The following is a 21,508-nucleotide window of genomic DNA, read 5'->3' on the forward strand; positions in this document are numbered from 1 at the left end:
GAGAATTAGCTTCCGAAAGAGAATATATTGTGCGTAGATAACGAAGGTAATTAGTAAGAGTTAGTGAGTATAATTACTTAATTAGTGAAAAAAATGAATGCAATCATAACAGTTTCTAGAAACATTATAGATAAAAAAAATAAACTTAAATGGTAATATGAGAAAAAATTAGACATTTATACTATAATACAATCAAATTATCAACATCGCATTGTCTCATAATATTGGTATTTTCTTTCATATTATATAAATATAAGATGCCAAACACATTATTTTTCATAAAATTTGAGCTGATTATTATTAATTTATTATACAATGCTCTACCCGTTTTCCCCCAAAAGGAAAGCTAACCACAAACTAAATTCAAGCTCGAAATTATCACTCAATTACTATTCTTTCGTTAGTATAATAACTATTACATTTTCATTTTATGCATGTTCTGCCATATTTAATATTTAAATTAAATTATATCATATTCAAATTTCTCGTTAATGATAATATAACTTTAACAACTTTAGAAAAAGGGTTTGGTTAAAGAAACCATTCCTGTACACACAAAAGTCATAAACCTTTTTTTTTTCCACGATATCAAGGGTTAATTCGTCGTAAATCTAAATTCCATTTAAAATTTTACTGTTGGTCAATAAATTGCTGCATACATAAAATAATATTCAAATTTTTAATACTTATTTAAGCGGACTATTAAACTAAGTACTAAGCTAATTCAAGTTAATAAACCTTTTAAAAATATTAAAAAGTTGTCAAATTTCATTCAAAAGTAGCACAAACGCATTTCAACGCCTCTTTTTTTTTTATATGAAAGTAAAAGTAATGATATATCTTAATATTGTAATTTTTGGTGTTTTTCAAAAGTGTGAAAGATACACAAATCGGAGGATCCGATTTCTGTACTTCAAATTTTTTAATTTTTTAAAAAGAAATCCCTCGATCGGATTTCTGTACTCTCACAAATCCTTCGGTCCGATTTCACAAATTTCTCGGTCCGATTTCTGTATCCTCACAAATCGGACAGTCCGATTTTTGTTTATCTAATTAAACGATTCCACATTTGAGAATAGCACCCCATTAACCCACATTTTGATTTATTTATCTAATTAAACGGTTCCACATTTGAGAATAACACCCCATTAACCCACATTTTGAAAAAACACAGTTGCTACTCCAATATCAAAAACAAAATCTGCCATTTTGGCCCTTACTTTTCTTAATATTGCCTGACTATAGCATTTCAGTATAATTCACCATGACACCATCATTTCACTATGCTCATCACATCATTATTTTCAAACAGAATAAAAACTACATTTTTATTTTCCAACGCTTGTTGTAAAGGAGCCCAATCATGCTAAGCCGATCCCAGCCTCGGCTCCTCCCAACAGCAGCTGGCTAAGGGCAAAGTTTACAGCATAGGACAGCACCGAAATGTTGTCTCTCCTTTGGTGGATGAAGTTCACCATGCTTTGCAGACTAATAATCCTACCTACAAAATTTTCCTCTTAATCTCATCTTTCCATATATTTTATCATAAATCTCCATGTTTAGAAAATGAAACACCAACATTCCATTCAAGTACACTAGAACATTTTAACACCTTCCAAAAACATACATCATTATGTATATCTTTTAGAGACATAGGAGTGATAGACATTAATCAAGCACTAACCAATTAATCAAACTGCAAATAAAAAGGTCATAGCGTATACAAATTAAAATATAAAGTTAAAAGAATTTAAACCTGGATAAAAGATTACAATAATCCACATTTACAAATGGGTAGCTCACAATAATGGCATAGGACTTCATCAGGCTCCAGCTTGTATTTTTAATTTTTATAATACAGCAACGAGAAAAAACATATGCCAACAAATACGTAACTGTTTCTAGACTCTCAATTTTCCTGCCCAAGCTCATAAATTCGAATTTGGAATACTCCGATTCATACATTGATAGGATTCATTTTGAGAACTGTGGAACTGTCAACTAGGATCTGCATGATGGTAGAGTGATGCCTCCACAACAAGCAGCGATAATAAGGTAGAGTAAGAGAACAATCAAGCAAGTCAATAGCGCCCTGTTGAAGACCAAAGACACATACAATCAAGACAAGAATCCCAGGAAAAGGAAAAGGTGCCCTCTACCTTAAGATTTACTGATTTTGGAATCCATATACTTTATAAATTACTATAATAGGAAGCATATGAAAAAAATTAAACTCACAGGAGTTTGAAATTTTTCATCCAAAGAGCTCTTCGAAGGCGCTTTGATTGTTTCCTAAAGTGAAATGCACTGTCTTGCATTGTAGCGGTCTTATCAACAAGAAGCTCAATCCGATCGCCTCTCTCCAATATTTTCTCAATATTGTCCACCATGATAGTGCGTATCTGTACCACAGATTAATAAATTTAACGTCACCAACTAAATGAAGAGATTCAAAAACATAGATGCATGATAATCAAATATCAATGAAGTGAACCATATTACAGTATCTATACAATTCAGAAACAAAACCCAACGTGCCACACAGAAGCATGTTGGTATAGTGATTTTCAGTAAAAACCATATATAACTTGGCTAGTAATCTAGTATAGCCTCTTGGTCATCCTCCTAAAAGCACGTGAAGATTCCAAGGGGTATCTGCTTCTGCTTAGCATAACAACTTTCTATAAAAAAAAAACACTAATAACTGATATCTCTGCCATCATTCTCCACGTCAAAGTACAAATTACTAAGTGAAAATACCTACTTTGGTACCTAAAATTCAGAACAATAAGGAGGAAGGGAAACTTAACAATGAAAGATAGGGTTACAAATTACATAAACCACAGCACAAGTGCACAACTTCACTTAGCATATCAAAACTTTATTAGCTTGTGTAGTCTTCCATTCTCATATTATACTAGATAAATAAAATGGTAAGGATAAAGACAAAACGGGGAGGGACAGAGTTTTCTTTAAAGTGCACTTGCCTCACCAACTTCACCCCTGACACGATTGAGGGTATCAGCACTAGGATTGCTAGAAAAGAATTCCATTTGCTGGTGAAGAACTCTTGAAAACTCATCATTCATAGCATAGGCTGGTGCAAATTGGGCCACTCTACCGTAGTTCTTCATAAACCTCATTTGGATATCTTCTAAGTATGAAAAAGGGATTCTCCCTGCACAAAGAGAAAATGGAACATAGTATTATAGTAAGCTGATTAAAACAACGCATAATTGCTCGGACTATGGTTTTATATATAACTTCTACTTGTTATTTATTGCCCAGACAAATATGCTTATCTTTATCAACAGATTTTAGAATTCAAAGGTTTCGACAAAGAAAGTTGGAAAAGAGCACAGCAGGTAGCACTATAAAAGATTAAACTGAGGGTCCTGCATATCAAATGATTATTGGAAAACCACTAGTCTACACCACACTTTCTTTTAATGGTGCAAGTAGTTTTTGTCTCTAACAAGTTATAAAGAGCAAAGCATTCTATATTATCTCAAAGATATTTAAACGAGTAAACTACCATTACTACCTACAAATGATTAAAATGCTGATAAATCTATCCACGAAAAAATGAAACAAACATTGTATCCATGAAAGATGGGTTTCGTGTACAATAATACCTAAATACTAAGAAACTGGCCAAAACTCTCAAGCTAACCGTCCTAGCCCAACCTAACTTCAAATTTCCAATCACAACTCTAACCCACCCTAGCCCTGATCCCCAACCCTTCACCCCCACTCGGGATCTCATTCAGGATGAATTGTCCAACCATCAATCTGGTTGCCAAGGCTTGCCTCTTCATTTCCAGAGTTTCCATTTCTTACTCTTTTCTATGCTTCCACGGCCTCCCTCTAGATCTAGCAACAGGTGGGTCCACCACTTTTTCAAACGAAAACTAAAATTTTAGAAAAATCGAAACCCTAACCCTTTGATTTCCTTCAGAAACTTCTAATTCTCATCCATCATAGCTCTTAAAGGTACGATTTGTTCGGATCCAAAAGCAATGTGTCCAAACCGAAGGAGGAACTTGAAAATATTTCGAAGAGTCGATGGAAAATTCGAGAAAATGGAAGGGGGGATGGTTAGAAAAGAAAAAGTGTGTGTGTGCACGCGCGCATGTCTGTGTGTGTGTGTGTGTGTGAGAGAGAGAGAGAGAGAGAGAGAGAGAGAGAGAGAGGTGAGTTTGAAGACAAACACTTTTTGTTTGAGAAAGAGTCAGTGATTTTTTTTGTGAGACTGAGTAGTATTGTCCACCGAAACCTATCTTTCATGGGTACAATGTTTCTTTAGATTTATTAGCATTCTGAACAAAAGGTAATTTACTCTATTTAAAGCCTCACAAAGTTAAAAGGTCTCTCAAATATGGACATGTATCTTTCATCAATATGGTTTGTCAGCCTCACTACTTGCTAATACAATTTTTGCTTTCCCAATACATACTTGTTAATACATTAAAACAGGCTGCTGATTACATAGTTGGAAAATATCTGGCCCCATTGAATGCAAACAGAATTACAGAACTGAATAGGTTCTACAGCACAGAGTCAATAAAGTTTAAGAAACACAATCTTGAAAACCTCAGTCGGAATGGTGGATCAGATGGGAATAACTTAGAGGCTAGGGATAGAGGGAGACCTAAAAAACCCTGGATGAGCTGATCAAAAGAGATTTAAGTAAAAACGGACTTAGTTTAAACATGATTTACAACAAGGTATAATAACATTGTCCGTGCAGCTGATTCCACTTAGGTTTGGTTTGGAAAAGTTTTTGAAGAGGTAAACCAAAAGCACAATCACCTCGTTTTGTATTTGGTAAATCAAAAGAATCATGTACTTGTGTTTTCAGCTTTTAGAAGTTAGCGGTGTTTTGAAAGCATCTAAAGAAGAACTTTTCAAAGTTGACTTGTACTTATCAAAATTAAAAAGTTCTAATATCATATCATATATTAAGAAATATTCAAATTTACTCTTATGTCAATTATGGTCTTTAAAAATTTGTAAAACTATTTTACCAAACACAATTTTTATTGCGTGTGCTTATTGAAAGACATTTTTAGTTTGATTTACCAAACATAGTTTCTATAACTTTTAGAAAGCCAAAAGATAGCTTTGATAAGCTACTTTTGAAAAATGAAAACTTTACCAAACCAAACTAGGATTTTGTTGTTGCTTTTTATGTAAACTATATAGGACTACAATAGGTAAGGAAAGACTACAAAATTTATCAGGTGGCAGTTATAAAACAAGCAAAGCATGTTGAGGTTCACACAAAGGATGTCCTTTTGTGCTTCAACACCACATACAACTTTTCAAGGAAAACTTGACATATTACAAGACTTGTATGTGGGAGATGGCACTAGGCCTCTGGCTGACTCTGGAAGCCTTATAAGAAATTGTGTGTGTTTGGCTATCTGGCTAGAGAACATCCTCTAATTTAAGAATCAGAAGTCAGAAGACACATACTATGAGGAGCTGTGTGGTCTAGCGATTCTAGTAAAAAAATTCTGGGACAGTTTAACAGTTTAAAGCAAGACTAGGTTTGGTAGAATTCATGCATCATGGCATTTTTTCGCGTCAAGTGTGGTATTTTAGTCCGTATCCGCAACCTCCTACAACATAGTGTTTAGAGCATATTCTAAAACTTCACACATCCCCTAAAGCTACAGACTTCACTCCTGAGTCCACACAGTTCCCTGATGGAAAAAGCCTTTCAAAAAGCACAGTTAGTTTAAGATATCATGCCAGTGCACACCACATTCGACCAATTTGAGCACAGTGGGAGATAAGGATCAAATCAATCAAGCACAGCAAACCATGAACAATTGATAAACTCATACTGGCTATCAAAGAACATATCATCAGTGTTGTAAAAAATCTCGAGAATATCTCTCTCGATAACGATGAACAGATACAGAACAACATTTCAGAACTTGATTGACAGCCTTTACACAAATTTCAAGCCTCTCATATAGATCCTAAGCTTATGCAGGAGAAGCAACACCATTAATCTCCCAAAACGAGTTCAAACTAGTGTAAATACTAGTGAATTGGATAACACAACAAGAAGTATAAGAAGAAAAGAAAGAGTTCAGGGCTCACTTCCGAAGGTGTCGTTGGCCATACAGAGGTATGAGAGGCCATCGGAACGGAGTATGTGGAAGATGTATCGGTCCTGAGAAAAGCAGAGCCTGGACTCGGCCTCCGCCGGGAGCTTCTCCAGGATGCGGCGTGCCACGGCGCCAGTATTCCCGGTGACAGCGCTGAACTCCGCCAGCACCACTGTGCCCCTGGCCACCAAGGCATAGAGGATCGCCATCGCGCAAAACCGCCGGCTGTAGAACTTTGTAGAAGGTTCTTGGGTCCCTCTGCTATTCCTTCTTCTTCCTCTGATTCCCCTTTCTAGCTAGATCTTCGAGTTCTAGGTCCCAATCCCATGGATGGAACCACCACGGTGCTATCAAAAAGAAAACGTTGAAATCGCTCCTATTATTTCCTGTTTTTCTCTTGTTTTGTTTTGCTTTTTTTTTTTTTTTGGGGGGTGGGGGGGGGTGGGGTGGGTTTGAAGGGTTTGGTTAATTTTTTATTTTCTACCGGGGTTGTGATAACTAGGGCCTAAACCACCACGGGTGATTCCAGGGTGGGGAAATATTAACTAAGAGACAGATTACAGAGACAGCGAAGCCACCCAAGTGACGCGTTGTTGGCTCCGGCTCATTGGTCGACCATCACTCTGTCTTGATTGAAAAGTTGTTGAGGTAATCTAATTTGTTTTAATTGAAAATTTTATTTAGTTTTTAATGTTGTGACATATTTGGCCAGTAGATTTTGGAGTAAATGATTAATTTTTTGGTGTCTAAATAATAAAAAAAAATATAAAGTAAAACACCTATTTTAAATCAGATATAATAATTTGCTCAAGAGTTTTACAAGACTCAAATCAAATAACATAATTGAGATTATTTCTAATTCCATATCTAGAGATGGCAACGACACAGGACGGAAGCGGAAGATACATTTCCACTCCTCATTTTCGCCCCTAGATTTTCTTTCCGTTCCCGCCTTAATTCCTGCCATGAGAAAATATTGCTCACATTTCTATTTTTCGTGGATCCCTATTTTTTGCGAGCCACATTCTCCATCTTTCTATATTGATCATTTCTATAAAAATTATAATAAAAAATTTAAAATAATAAATAAAAAAATCAGAAAACAATACTACAACATACAAAGACATAGTCATGCAGCGGTAAAAAGGGAAAAGGACGCTGCGATCAGAGATAATGAGGCGGCGAGGAGGTGACGACACGATAAGTACTGAGTAGGAGTGGCTAGGGATATGGTTGTGACACTATGGGAGATTGGGATTTGTCATCCCTATCCATATCTAGCCATCCAATCCGTAGTTTTATTTGCTTCCCTACATATCCAATCAAATTGTTCGAACCAGGGTCTTGATAACAGCTCCTGAATTTTGCTAACTAAATCAACAACTTCAAATTTAGACCCACCAGGAGAGTCATGCAAAAGATGAAGAATATCTAGACAATCTATTTTACACACTATGTCTCTCAATCCGCAATCCCAAGTTAAAACAAGGCCCCTCCAAACTGCAAAAAGCTCACATCAAATGATGGACCAGGGAGGAGAGCTACCAGAACAACCCGCAATCCAACCCCATTTGAATTTTTAATAAGAATACCAAATCCAGCCAAGTTCAAATCAGTAAACAAACTAGCATTACAATTAACTTTAAAACTATTACCTACAGGAGGTTTTTAGGACAAACAGTTCCTGAAAGTACTAAAAGAAGTACACATGTTCATATATAACCTTAGATCTATTACCGTGCTTATGATGAGAACAACCACCTTGTGATCTGTCCAATGATTTTCAGTATTGAAAGTGTTATTGTACCTATGCCTCTACAACTGCCACACTTCGGTTCCTAAAAGAGCATCCTTATCAGACACGACCTTCCGAAACCAGGCTTCCACAGAGAAGTCTTCAACCGAATCAATAACCCGAAAATCTAGCATATGCCAAATAACTTTGGAATATACACAATCTCTAAGGCAATGTTCTACTGTCTCCAGAGCCGCATTGCATCTCTGGCACATAACCGAACTAGCAAGATGCCACCTGAAATGGAAGACCTCCGTCGGGAGAGCATTGTAAACCCCAAACCACATAGTCAATTTGATCTTTTCCAGAAGATAATGAAGATTCAAGTACCAAAGTCAGTTCCAGTTGCTATTTTCATTCCAATTCAAGTTATTCTTTAACAACCAACGATAACCCTCTCTTGCACTATACAATTTTATCTCTGCAGGTCACCAACTCCACCCCAGTTCCATGTTATCCAAAGTCGAATAATGTAGGCAATGGATGAAATGCTTGACCTCAAGGGAATTGTCGATGCAAGTCTTTCCACCTCCCAAGATCCATCATGCCACAAATCCACCAGACCACCACTACAAAATCAGACTCAGATATGTGAATATATGGAACAATATCACAAAGCCTTCCAAAAGGAGTCCACTCATCTTACCACACAGATTGCTGCACATCCCCAACATTTCATCTGAACCCATTCTTGAGAGGATCAGATGCTTTGTGAATGTTCTTCCAAATGGATGAAGAGTTTTGATTGTTATTGTTGTCAAGAAAAGTTGAATTCTGAAAATATTTTATGCATCATAACCTGAACCCATAACTTGTCTCTATTATTGAAGCAATCCCAAACCAATTTGTCAATAAATGCCATGTTAGCTTAGTAGGTATCCCTAACACCCAAACCACCCATCCTTTTAGGAGTTATAGCAACATCCCACTTAACCAACGACAACCCTCTCCCATTAGTTTGGCCTTTCCATAAAAATTGCCTTATCAAAGAATCTATCTTTTCATAAGCATACTTCGAAAGAAGAGCAAGCTGTGTTGTAAACCATAATAAAAGCCATTACTGATTTAACCAAATAAAGTCTTCCTGCCTTATTCAGCAAACATCCTTTCCAACTAGCAAGCTTCTTCTGAATCTTTTCAATAATATCCTGAGCCGTCCTCCTGGAAGACTTTTCATGCCCAATATTCACCCCTAAATATCTTTTGAAATCTTGACAAAAACAAATAGTAGAAACTCTTAAGACACCTCTTTCCTTCTCTAAGAAATATTCTTTGACCACTGAACCTTAGATTTACTAAGATTCACCTTCAATCCTAATGCTTTGGAAAATAACTCCACAGTCCGCAAAACCTTCCCTACCTGATGAGCTTTCATAGCTTTACAAAAAAAAGGAAATCGTCAGCAAACATCAAATGAAAGATTTTAGGGCCATGTCTAGAGACCGACACAGGTATCCACAACCCTTGAGAAACCCAATGAGTAATAAAATAAGCAAGAGCCTCCATACAAAGCACCAAAAGATATGAGAACATGAGATTAATAGCAGCTCCCGGGAAACCAAATCTGACCAACCAAAGCTTCAAGGAATCTTCAATCCACCCTGTCATAAGCTTTCTCTAAATCAATCTTGAAAGCCATAGTCCCCTTTCTAGACTTAGTGTTTTTCATGAAATGCATAATTTCTTGTGCAAAAATGATGTTCTTTATAGTTCCTCTTCCCGGGATAAAATCACGCTGGAACGGGCCGATGATCTCCAAAAGAAACAATGACCCTGTTCACCTGCACTTTTGTAATAATTTTGTAAAGAACATTACATAAACTAATGGGACGAAAATCTCTTAACGAAGAAGGAACTTCCACTTTAGAAATCAGAACAATGAAGGTATCAAAAATAGCGGGATTTAAAATCTCACCCTCAAAGGCTCTCTTGACTAACCCTCACATATCATAACTAAGAGAGTCCCAAAATTCTTTATAAAATAGAGCTTGAAAACCATTCAGCCTCGGAAAAAATCTCCCATAACATTAAGGTAAATATTCTCCCTTGTAGAAAATAGTTTTTGAAAGAGAATTTGTTTCCTGCACAATCGCCTACATATCAGTGGCCCAAGTTCCATCATCTAACAATAACCCATGGATCTTATTCCTTTTTCACCTAATAACCATCTGCAGGTAAAAAAAGTAGTATTTCTGTCACCACATCGAACCCACTGCTCTCTAGATTTTGCTTTTTGGTACCACAAAAGCTTTTCCTGAAGAAGGATAGAATTTAGCTCCTCCTGAATACCTTGCTCTTTCACCCTCAACTCCGGATCTTTTTCACTCTCGAGATAAATCTGAACATCATTCCGCTGCCTCTCCAACTCCCTCTTTTTAACAAAAACATTTCCAAAAGTTTTTTTTTATTAAAAGTAAGTGCATCCCTCTGAACCTCTAGCAAACTCCTAACAACATCGAGGGCTCCTTTATTCCAAGCTGTATGAAAAACATGTCGAAAAAGCAAATGAGTCATCTAGGCAGTTTGAAATCTAAAGGGACATGGACCCTTTTTAATTATCGTAGCTTTTGTACATCTGATGAGCAAGGGACAGTGATCAGAGTGAAAACACGCCAAAATCTCATTATAAGCCTCAGAAAACAGCAAACACCACTCCTGATTAATGACAGCTCTATCCAATATTTTCACAACCTGTAACCCCTCTGATCTTCCTATTCCAAGTGAAACTCCTTCTAATAGCTCCCATATAGTTGACAGTTTGTCAGAGTATCTCCAAAAAGCCCAGCTCTAACATTACTAAACGTTCCTCCTTTAACCTTATTCTGCAATAGAATCTCATTAAAATCCCCTAACATAATCCACGAACCTTGTATTGTATTAGATACCCTTATTAAATCATTCCACGGACCCATTCACCGATGGACATGGGGATTAGCATACACTGTACTACAAAAACTAGAAACATTTCCTATAGAGATTTCAAAACCGATACATTGATCAGCCATATCAACCATTCTCACAGTCATCAGAGAATTAGAAAAAAGAAACCAGATACCCTTACTGTGACCTCTAGCCTCAACAATTCCAACATCCTGATAACCAATATTACTCCAAAAGGATCTCATTCTATCGAAAAGAACACGAGTTTCAATAAGAATGAAAATCATTAGATGAAATTTACTAACTAATTCTTTATAATGCACCCGAGCCATTTTGTTAGAAATCCCTCTAATATTCCAAGATAAAAAAAACTTATATCTACAAAATCCATAAAAATAAAATGGACATAAACAAAAACCAACCTCAGCAAAGGTCCCTTGATGAAGCAACGATAGACCTCCAACATTCCAACCACTTCCTTGCCTCTCCTCAACTTGTGGTTGCTCAGATAGGCTCCCCATTGCAACGGTAGCCACCATTGACGGGTTCTAGTTCAGCTGGTTCGACGCACCATCATTGGCTTGGAATACCAGTGAGTTTTGCAATGAGGCAGGGCACAACCTCTTATGGCCCTTTTAAGAGTAGGGGTAATCGATGGCGCGACCACAGCTGCACCCTTTATCTTCACCCCATCCTTCGTTGATGCTTGACATACTTGAGAGGAGCAAAACCCGCTACCCGACTCATCTGCTGCCCAAAAATGAGAGGTTTCTTATCTTTAGTAGCATATTGGGCCTTCCCTATTTGGCCCACTTTCTCTCTTCCCTTGCCACAAACCTTAGTCCAGCCCTCTTCTTCTCCCAACGTAAGCATCCCTTCTTTCGTCCCATGCAGCGTGCTTGCCTTCATCTTCTCCGTAGAATTCACAACTAGCGCAGAATGGGTATAAATTCAAATTCAAAAACTTGTTGAATCTAGTCCGACAGACGTTACTCATGATCCACCGCTGTGTCAACTGCGCCTACCTGGTCATCCACAGATGTCGAGGTAACCATGGTCACGCTACATTCACCTGCAAAAAGCAATTACACCTCTCACATATCAATTGTAAATATTCCTATTCCATGTTACATTCATAGTCATCCACAACCATTCTCCGAACAACCGGCAGTTCCGAATTCCCTTGAACACAAGCACGAGCAAATTTACCTCTCTCCGCCGACTTTGTTGCAAGGTCTACCTTGACTAGTTTACCTACAGCGGAGGCAATGCACATCATGGCCTTCTCATGGTAATACCATATACTTAATCCTGCAATTCTTATCCAAACCATGGTGTCTCCAAAGGAGGCCTCACATGGTTTAAAATTCAGAGACCATAGGTTAACCGCGATGTAATGACCTAACATAATTTATGGATCCCCTAATAAAACCTTCTCCCTATCTTTCTTGAGATCACATTTGACAAGGAAGTAATCGAACCCATCATCCAAAACTTCATAGCCACCTTTAAGCCTCCATGTCCCTTTCAGTTTATGTATCAAGGCCATATAATTGAAGTGTTTCCAAGAACCTTAATCACTATGGCCTCCTTGTAAGGTTCTGACAGAGAGTTCCTAGCTTCTTTAGTAAAGCTATCCTTCGAGGGTGTTGGATCACCTTGTTTTCCTATGACTATTGCCATCGTATCACCATCAAAGACATCAACACTGCCAATCCCCAAGGTTTCAGAAGACTCGATCACCTTATCACATAATGAAACCTTATGAGTCACCCTAGCACTACCCTTATGTAAGCCCTCCTTGTCACTTGGAGCAACCCTTCCCCATACTCTTTCCCGTAATCTCCTTGATGGGTAAAGCCTCACCGTGTTCTTCCTTCAGACACTCCGCCCATCTCTCACCAGTCACTCCTCCATCGTCCATGTTGTGTAAATGGTTAATTTGGTCCTTGAAAGATGACGCGATCTCTATTTTGGTCTTTGAAATATTTTTTTAATCAAAATCATCCCTAAAATATTTCAAGTTAGTCATATTAGTCCTTCCGCCAATTCCATTGCTAATGCCGTTCACGAAAACTGACATGGAACGTTAATGGTACACATCAGCTTATTAAACAACGCCATTTTATGTCTTTGAGAGTTGAAATCGAAACGATGTCGTGCAACAAAGGCAAAACACAAAATGTCAATCCCTCCCTCTTCAACCACATTTCTCTTCACTCTTAGTAAAAAAAAAAAAAAAACTTATTCTTTGTGGTTCTCTAAACCCAACAACAACAATCCAGAGAAGACGACCGAAATTCGAATCAGACGCACGATTATACGGCAGGTATCGCGTGCTTCTTCTCCAGCAAGAGTTGGTTCACAGTTCACAAAGAAGACAAGAAGAAAGGCATTATTTTCGGTGCTAGTTGAAGGTAAAAAAATAATTTTTTTTTGTAACCTATATCCTGTCTTTGATTGCAAAAAAAAGAATGAGATTCTGATGATTGTTTTAACTTAAATGAAATGTTATTCAATTTTACCCTAAAGTTATTTGTGCCCTAATGATTCGGTTAGCAAAGGAGCATGTATCTCTGTTTTTTTTTTTTTTTTTTTCTATTTTGAGAGTAATGTATTTATTGCGGTGAATGAATTCTTTTAATGTGTTTAGGATCAATGTTGTAGGTGAATTATAGTCTAGCTTCTTATTTTTGGAAATTGATTAAGATTTATGTACTGTGATCGGTGAAATTAAGCATGTATTAGGCTTAGTTTTAAAAATATAGTTGTTTGTTTTTGCATTTTTTTCAAAGAATTTTGATGAAATGTATTGTTTCAAAGTATCTCTTCATCCAATGACTATTTTTTATTTTTTTCCATTGTTCATATGCTTATTAGCTTTTCAAAATAGCATGATATGTTTTTGCATGACTCCATATTATCTTTTATATGCATAATAATAGTTTACAATTTGATTTCTATAATCAGTAATTGATATTTATTATTAATAACACATAAATAATAAACCAGCCTTATTGACTAAGTGGTTTACCTATTTCTTGGTTCTATTATATTAAACTAGCCCGTGACTAATTACAATAACATAATTTGATGTCAAATATCAAAGTATCACCTCTGCATGTCATTTGATTGACACATTACATAATGTTAGCAATTTTATTTTTACTTGCCTTGAGGGTTTGATTGGCAAATCGCACCATATGTTTATGCCTGATTCTATATTATCTTTTAAATGCATCATAATAATTTGTAATTTATTTTCTATATCCAATAATTGACATTTATTATTAATAACATATAAATGCTAATTTTTTTTTATTCTTTTATTTTTATAGATGAAAGGACCTCTAATGACATTTGTGTTCTACAATGCACCATGGTAAAAAGTTTAAAACAGATGGAAGGGGAAGAATGACTTATGAACCAGATCACACAGAGACGTTAATGAGTGTTGACACCAAAGTTCTGAAAACCGGACCAGACCGGTCGGTTCGACTAATTTAACCGCAAACCGGCAATACAAGCGGTCCGGTCCTCCTCTAATAACCGTCTGATAGAAAATCGTTTGAAAATTGGCGAACCGGTCAAAAAACCGACCGGTTGGACCGGACCGGTGACCGGCCGGTTTGAATAAAACGACACTGTTTTGTAGTTTTGTTTATTTGTTTTAAGAAATAAAAAGAGTAAAGACCCAATCCGGTCCTTGTCCATTTTCACAAAAGACAAAGCGATCCCTATCCAAAAAAAGGGACACTTCGACCCTCGACCTTTTTATTTTGGGACAATACGGTCCCTCTGTTAAAAAATTCATTAAATAATAATAAAAATTAGTTTTGTGGAGTGTTTTATTTGTATTTTGTAGGGGTTTTAAACCCCCACAAAAATCTTTTCAAGAATATAACCAATTACTACCACTACTACCATTATCTTTTTCATCCTCATTATTATCATTCTTACTTCTATTATTTTTATTGTATAACCATATTTTATCATCATCATTATCTCTTCTACCGTCATCATCACCAATACCAATATTATCAACATTAAAGTTTTCTTCTTTTATTTCTTATTCCATGTTATTTTTTTCCTTTAAAAGGTATTATACTATAATTACTTTTATTTTATGGCATCATTTTTATCAATGGTTTTTCTTCATTTAACCACCATTGATGAAGGAATTTTTTAAAAACAAAGTTATTAATAGTTTGTGGAAGTTTAAAACCCCCACAAAATACAAATAAAACCCCCACAAAATTAATTTTTATTATTATTTAATAAATTTTTTAACAGAGGGACCGTATTGTCCCATAATAAAAAGGTTGAGGGTCGAAGTGTCCCTTTTTTTGGACAGGGATCGCTTTGTCCTTCGTGAAAATGGACGAGGACCGGATTGGGTGTTTACTCAAATAAAAAAAGAAAAGCCAAAACCATGCGTGAACAATACACCCCTCTCTTCCCCAAATCATTCGTTTACTCCCTGGAGACCTCTGAAGCAAAGCAAAACCCTAGCCCTTCATTGCCGCCGTCGTGCTCGAGGTCCTCAGCGCCGCCGCCGTTCCCAGGTCCTCAGCGTCGCCGCCGTTCCCAGGTCCTCAGCGTCGCCGCTTCTTCCTCTTCCCCGTGTCCGGAACTCAGGTAGCTCGTCACGTCGTCTTCATCTTCGTTGGCTTCTCTGTTCGTGGCTTGGAGCAGCTCGCCGTCGTCTCGCCTATCGCCTTGTCTCGCCGATTGCCGTCCCTTCCTCCATCGAAGGTTAGTGGCTTCGCCTCCGCTTCTTCCTTTTAATTTCTGAATGTTCGGTCTTCGTCTTCGTCTAAAGTTCTGAAATTGTTGTTCAATTTTTGTTCCATTTTTCTTGTAATGTTCTGTAATTGCCTGTTGGTGATGGCTGTAATTTTTTTTTTCAAATTTACTGATGGCTCGATGGTTCTGTTCGTCTATTTTAGTGTTTTACTGTTTTGTAATTGTTGGATAGTGATGGCTCTGAAATTTTTGTTCAAATTTACTGATGGCTCTGTTTTGTAATTACTAGTTGCTGATGGCTCTTAATTATTTTGTTCAAATTCACTGATTGCTTTGTTTTGTAATTGTTGGTTTTGCTGGGTGAAGGTTTAGTGTTTTGGAATGTTTTATAATGTGCTAATGTTTGTAATTGCTGGATTTGTTTGTAATTGCTGGGTGAAGGTTTAGTGTTTTGTGATTATTGCATTGGTTAATGTTTTGGTTTGTTTTATAATTGTTGTTAGCTGGTTGCTTGTTGCTGGCTCTGTTTTGTAATTTTGCTCTGGTTACTGGTCTGTTTCATAATGTACCAATGTTAGTGTAATTGCTGTTTTCTAATCGTTGTTAGCTGGTTGCTTGTTGCTGGCTTTGTTTTGTAATTTTGCTCTGGTTACTTGATTAAGTTAGTTTGTGTTTGAAATAATAACCTGTAATACAAAAATTTATGACATAGCTCTTGAAAATGGTTTTTTCTCCAAAAATCTATTAGGGTGTTCAAACTAAGCTAGTGTATATATGATTATAGATAATCTCATAATAACTGTTGAATCAATTTAATCATAGTCTCAGTGAAACCACTACTGAAGACCCTACTTATGCTGTGATGACTTTTAGTTTAAAGGAGATGGTAATTCATTAGTAGGGTTTGTCCATTTTGGCCTTAAGCTTAATTTGGTGCTGAAGTGATGGCTTTCTTTGTGTTTGTTGTCTCCTTCGATTTATTGCAGGTATCAATGGAGAAAATGAAATGAAAAACCTGCTCCATGGGAAATTACTCCAATAATTGTATCTAATCATGTATCTTGTATTGAACCTATTTTCTACTTTTATGAATTATTTTCCACTATTGTGGCATCTGAGTCTCACGACTCCATACCTTGTATTGAACCTATAAGCAAAATTTTAATGTGCTGACTGCAATCATTTTGTGTCAATACTAAGATGCTTATGGTGTTAAATGTTTGATAATTTTAATAGTGCCCTTTACTCCCAACATGAACAATTATGAATGTAAATGGGAACTATGCCAAAATCAAATTACAATATTTCTCTCTTGGGCCAATTAGTGATTACTATTCTATATTGGGAAGTTTGTGTTGTAGAGTGTTGACCTGTTTGAAAGTTCACTTTATTTTTCCGATTCAATTCAGGAATTCAGCTGGTAATGTAGCAACAGTGGCTGCTAGTGTTCCACAGCATCAGATCCCTTTACATTCCATTGTTACTAATCTTATTTTAAGATTTATATTAGACTATAATTATATTTTAGGATGTTTATAATTTATTTATTATTTTATTCTAAAACGGTTTTTTCGGTTGAACCACCGGTTGAACCGATTGGACCAGTAAACCAGTGAACCAGTGACTAGAACGGTTTGATGACCGGTCCGGTTCTCAGAGCCTTGGTTGACACAGATATAATAGATTTTTTTTTTTGTGAAGGAGTATTATAAGGAGTTAGGATATGCTAAGGTAAACAATTGCGTTTGGAAGGTTCTATGGTTATCTCTGGAGTTTAAGTTGAAGAAGTTAGATATTGATGCTGATTTGATTGCAATGATGAAGTCTTGTAGGAGAATCACAATGTTATTAACATATACTTTCGAGCATGAAATTTCAGTACCACAACTAGTAGAGGGTGACAGTAAAGATGTAGTTGTAGTTCCAAATAATGAAGGAAAGAATGTCCCAAACACAAAAAGAAAAAAAACTTACTCTCAGTCCACAGAATCCAGAAGTCAGTTAGCACTTTTATTTTTACAAATTACAATCCAATCTAAGCTCTTCTTAGGCCACAACAAAATCAGAGCCCAAACCTAACTTGGAGCCCGAAAAACCCATTTTACAACCTATTTCCAAGCCAACTTCCAATCCAAAAAATAATTCCTCGCAATCAAATCAAAGCCTGCTTTTCAGTTTATACCAAAGTCTTCCAAAATTGTCCCAAATTCTTCCAACATCCCGGCTTTTAAAAAAAATAAAATAAAATAAAGGTCAAAAAAGGTACTACAATAAGATTTGAAAGATATATTAATGCTACCACACTAGATATCAATACTGACTCTCATGACTCATATGAGAGTATCAAGACAGTCTATAACAACCTAAAAAAATTATGAGAGACCAAGACAGTAACAGTGACAGTGGTGTAGAAATTGGTAAGCCTTCAAATTTCAAGAAGGATAATATCAGAGGAAAACAAGAATCTACTTAAGTAAAAGATCTGGATAAAATAATTGACACTGATGACTCTAGCTATGAGGACCTTGAATCTGATGGAAGCACTAATTTAGGTAAAGACTCCTGTTAACATTTGAGAATTTGTTATTTTTTTAATATTATGAATTTGTTTAATACTAGCACATTTGAGTTAATTATAATTAGTTCACTTTACTGAATCTAAGTTTATGTTGTCATTAGATTTTGTTAATTTGTTATACCTTGTTTAATGATTAGATTCGGATGATGAAGGTGAATATGAAGAGGACCATGAAGGTGGATCTAATGTTAACTCGTGGCACTTAGAAGAATCGGACAAGATGTTAGACTCTGACGACGAGGAGTCACGTGTGTTTCCAAGAGACAATAACAAGACAAGATTTTGAGATTTGAAGTTGGAGGTTAGAATTTTCAAGAGCAAACATGACTTTATGATTGCCACTAGACTATATAATACAATGGGGTAGAACTATAAGATTCATTAAGAATGACAAAATTAGATATAGGATTGTTTGTAATAATGAGGACTGTTCTTGGTTAGTATATTGTGCACTCAACAAACAGGATGGATCATAACAGATTAAGACTCTTGTTAACAACCATATATGTAAAAGAAAGTAGAAAAATAGGGATGCCACCCAAGAGTAGACTGTAAATAAGTTATACCCTAAGCTTAGAAAGTATCCTACAATGAAACATAGGGAGGTGTATGCCTGATTTGTTAGGAAGTGCACCATTAGATTGAACAATACATGCATCACAAGGACTTTGAAAATAGCTAGAAACATTGTGCAAGGTGATGAGATAGCACAATATGGAAGAATTTGAGATTATGCACATGAGTTGCTCACAGCTACTCCTTGCTCCAGTGTTAAGGTTGGTGTTATTCCTATGCCTGAGGGGCCCCACAGTTTGATGCTTCGATGCTTGTAAAAAAGGGCTTAGAGCGGGATGTAGACCACTGATAAGTTTAGATGGAGCCTTTCTAAAAATTTTACATGGAGGACAGATTCTCACCGCATGTGGCCAAGATGCCAACAATCACATATTCGTGATTGCATATGTTATAGTAGATGTTCCCAAGTTAGATAATATTTGCAACAATGCGTGTGAATCGATCAATGCAAAAATCAAGCACGAAAGACACAAACTTATCTTGACATTGGATGAAGAAGTAAGAAAGAGTATCATGAAGAGCATGATTGATAATCGACAGAAGCTAATGGACTATCAAGGCATTCTTTTTCCGGTGCAACAAAGTAGACTTGAGTCCATGATTAAGCTATCTAGGAATTGGGTTCCTCATTGGTCCGGCGATAAAAAAGAATGTCTTTATGAGATCTAAGGATGGCCAACAAATATGATTGTAGACTTGGGTAATCACAGATGCACCTATAGGTTCTGGCAACTCATAAGTATATACTCCAACTCAATTTTTGTTATACTTGAACTATGTCAACAATGTCAACCAAGGAATTCTATTTGTTGTACAAGAATGTCATGCATGCGATCACAGCCATACAAGATAAGCATGATAATAGGTATCATATCATTTTATGACATATTATTTAAGTGGGGGTATGCATTTAAAAGCCCAAATGATTTAGACAAATTTATAAATATAGATACTTGTACAAATATAAAATATTTAATTTTGTTTTCACTTTAACTCATGATCTCATAAAGTTTATTAAAGTTGGACCAATTAAAAATAGGCATGCATAAGATCACTTTCACATGTAATTTTTGAATTTTATCACCCAAATTTGATCTATGTCGTTGAATATATTAGTATGGTGATCATCGTGATTTCGTTACGACACTAATGTGATAAAAACTGTGGTAATTTCATAGCTGATATATAAGACATACCAGAATATTAAAGTAATCAGAAAAATAGCATTCAGATACGCGCATAAAATTTATAAAATGTGATTATCTCAGGAAAATATATATGTATAGCCCAAGTGAAATAATGTTAAGAAATTATTATTTTCTAATCTATTTATGAACAATACATATATTAGTTATAATCATAAATTAAGTTATTTCACGGTTATCTTATTTATTGTCGTAAATACTGAATTAAATAAATTATAATTACTTTTGATTTAAAATTAAATGAAAAAAATACTCAGTTTGGTCCCTAAAGTTATACTTGAGCCTCAATTTAGTCCTTGCAGTTTCAATTGCCTCAATTTAGTTCCTAAAATTTTCAACCGACTCTGTGACGGAAACTACCGCAGGGATTAACGCGATTAAAATTTGAAAAGTTTAGGGACTAAATTGAGGCAATTGAAAATTCAAAAAAAATTGAGGCTCGAGTATAACTTCAATGACCAAATTGAATATTTTTTCAATTAAATAAGAATAAAATCAAAAATATTATTTTATTTAAATTTTAGAATTTAATGAAGGTCATACTTAAATATAAATAATAACTTTAAAATTTTAGTTTTCAACACATCAAACTCTTTCTATAGCTCCTTTTAATTTAATTGGAAGAGCTGCAATTTAATCTTATTAATAATTCAGAACTTTTATTAAAAAAAATCAAAATCTCTTGATTATATTCACAAATTCATATATATTTCTATATTTTTAATTTTCTTTATTAATAATCTAATATAGATAGTCTTGGATTAAAGAATTCAAAAATTTTCAACATGCATGAAAACAGTGGAATAGTTTTGCTTATATAAAACCAGCTCTATTCTTCTTCGATCTTGTCGAAGAATCCTATGCTGGTATGCTACCTCAAAGGCTTGCTTCTCCAATTTCCGCATTATGTCTTTTGCATTTGGCACAACTCAGAGCAGAGCAGGGATTGGTCTTGATCTTGATATTTTCCGGTGGCCCCACTTCGCTCTTTATTTTTCGGTACATTTATTTAATGCTCATGCCGTGCTCGTTGATGCATAATCAATGACCATGTGCCACTCCCATTGACTCTGCTGCTTCTTTACATTCTTATTAGAAATTCTTTTTCAATTGCTTTCTATTTGCTCTTCGTTTGGCTGGGACAGGGATATGTGTGTTTTATATATTAAGTTGATCATTCATACTGTTTTTAAAACTTGATTTTCCCCATGCAACAGTGTATTATGCTTACCATTTAAATGACCTTTTAGATATATAGTTTGATTTTTTTAGAATGGATTTTTTCATTTAATTTTCCAAAAGACAAGATCAAGTGTGAATATTTACAAAACAATATCTTTAAGTGAAATTCAAACAAGAAAAGTAATATAAATTAAGTTTTATGATAAGAAATCAGATTTAATTGGATTTAGCTTTTCCAAAATAAAAGTTTGCTTTAAATGTTAAATGAGATTTTTATTTCAACTATATTAGATATATACACAAATATATAATAAATAATTTGATGAATGATTTTTAACAGAATGCCCCTAGTATTTGTTTTTATTATATTATTAGATCTACAGAATAAAAACTCAACAGTAAAAATCCTACCCTTTAGTCTTCA

The 21,508-nt window shown here is 35.5% G+C and overlaps 2 protein-coding genes across 2 annotated transcripts; one reads left to right on the plus strand and one right to left on the minus strand.

The window, feature by feature from the left end:
- Positions 1–1,727: 1,727 nt before the first annotated feature.
- On the minus strand, positions 1,728–6,756 carry LOC112784354 (vesicle-associated membrane protein 714). Its single transcript, XM_025827531.3, has 4 exons — positions 6,115–6,756; positions 2,988–3,178; positions 2,239–2,402; positions 1,728–2,092 (listed from the first exon to the last, which is right to left on the minus strand). The coding sequence occupies exons 1-4, from the start codon at positions 6,329–6,331 to the stop codon at positions 2,002–2,004; spliced, it is 663 nt and encodes a 220-aa protein (XP_025683316.1). The 5' UTR covers positions 6,332–6,756; the 3' UTR covers positions 1,728–2,001.
- Positions 6,757–14,969: 8,213 nt separating this feature from the next.
- Positions 14,970–19,682, plus strand: LOC112792794 (uncharacterized). The gene is made up of 3 exons (XM_072233755.1): positions 14,970–14,993; positions 15,093–15,552; positions 18,259–19,682. The coding sequence occupies exons 1-3, from the start codon at positions 14,970–14,972 to the stop codon at positions 18,405–18,407; spliced, it is 633 nt and encodes a 210-aa protein (XP_072089856.1). The 3' UTR covers positions 18,408–19,682.
- The last annotated feature ends 1,826 nt before the right edge of the window (positions 19,683–21,508 follow it).

Source organism: Arachis hypogaea, chromosome 3 (assembly GCF_003086295.3).
Source record: "Arachis hypogaea cultivar Tifrunner chromosome 3, arahy.Tifrunner.gnm2.J5K5, whole genome shotgun sequence".
NCBI classification, from domain to species: Eukaryota; Viridiplantae; Streptophyta; class Magnoliopsida; order Fabales; family Fabaceae; genus Arachis; species Arachis hypogaea.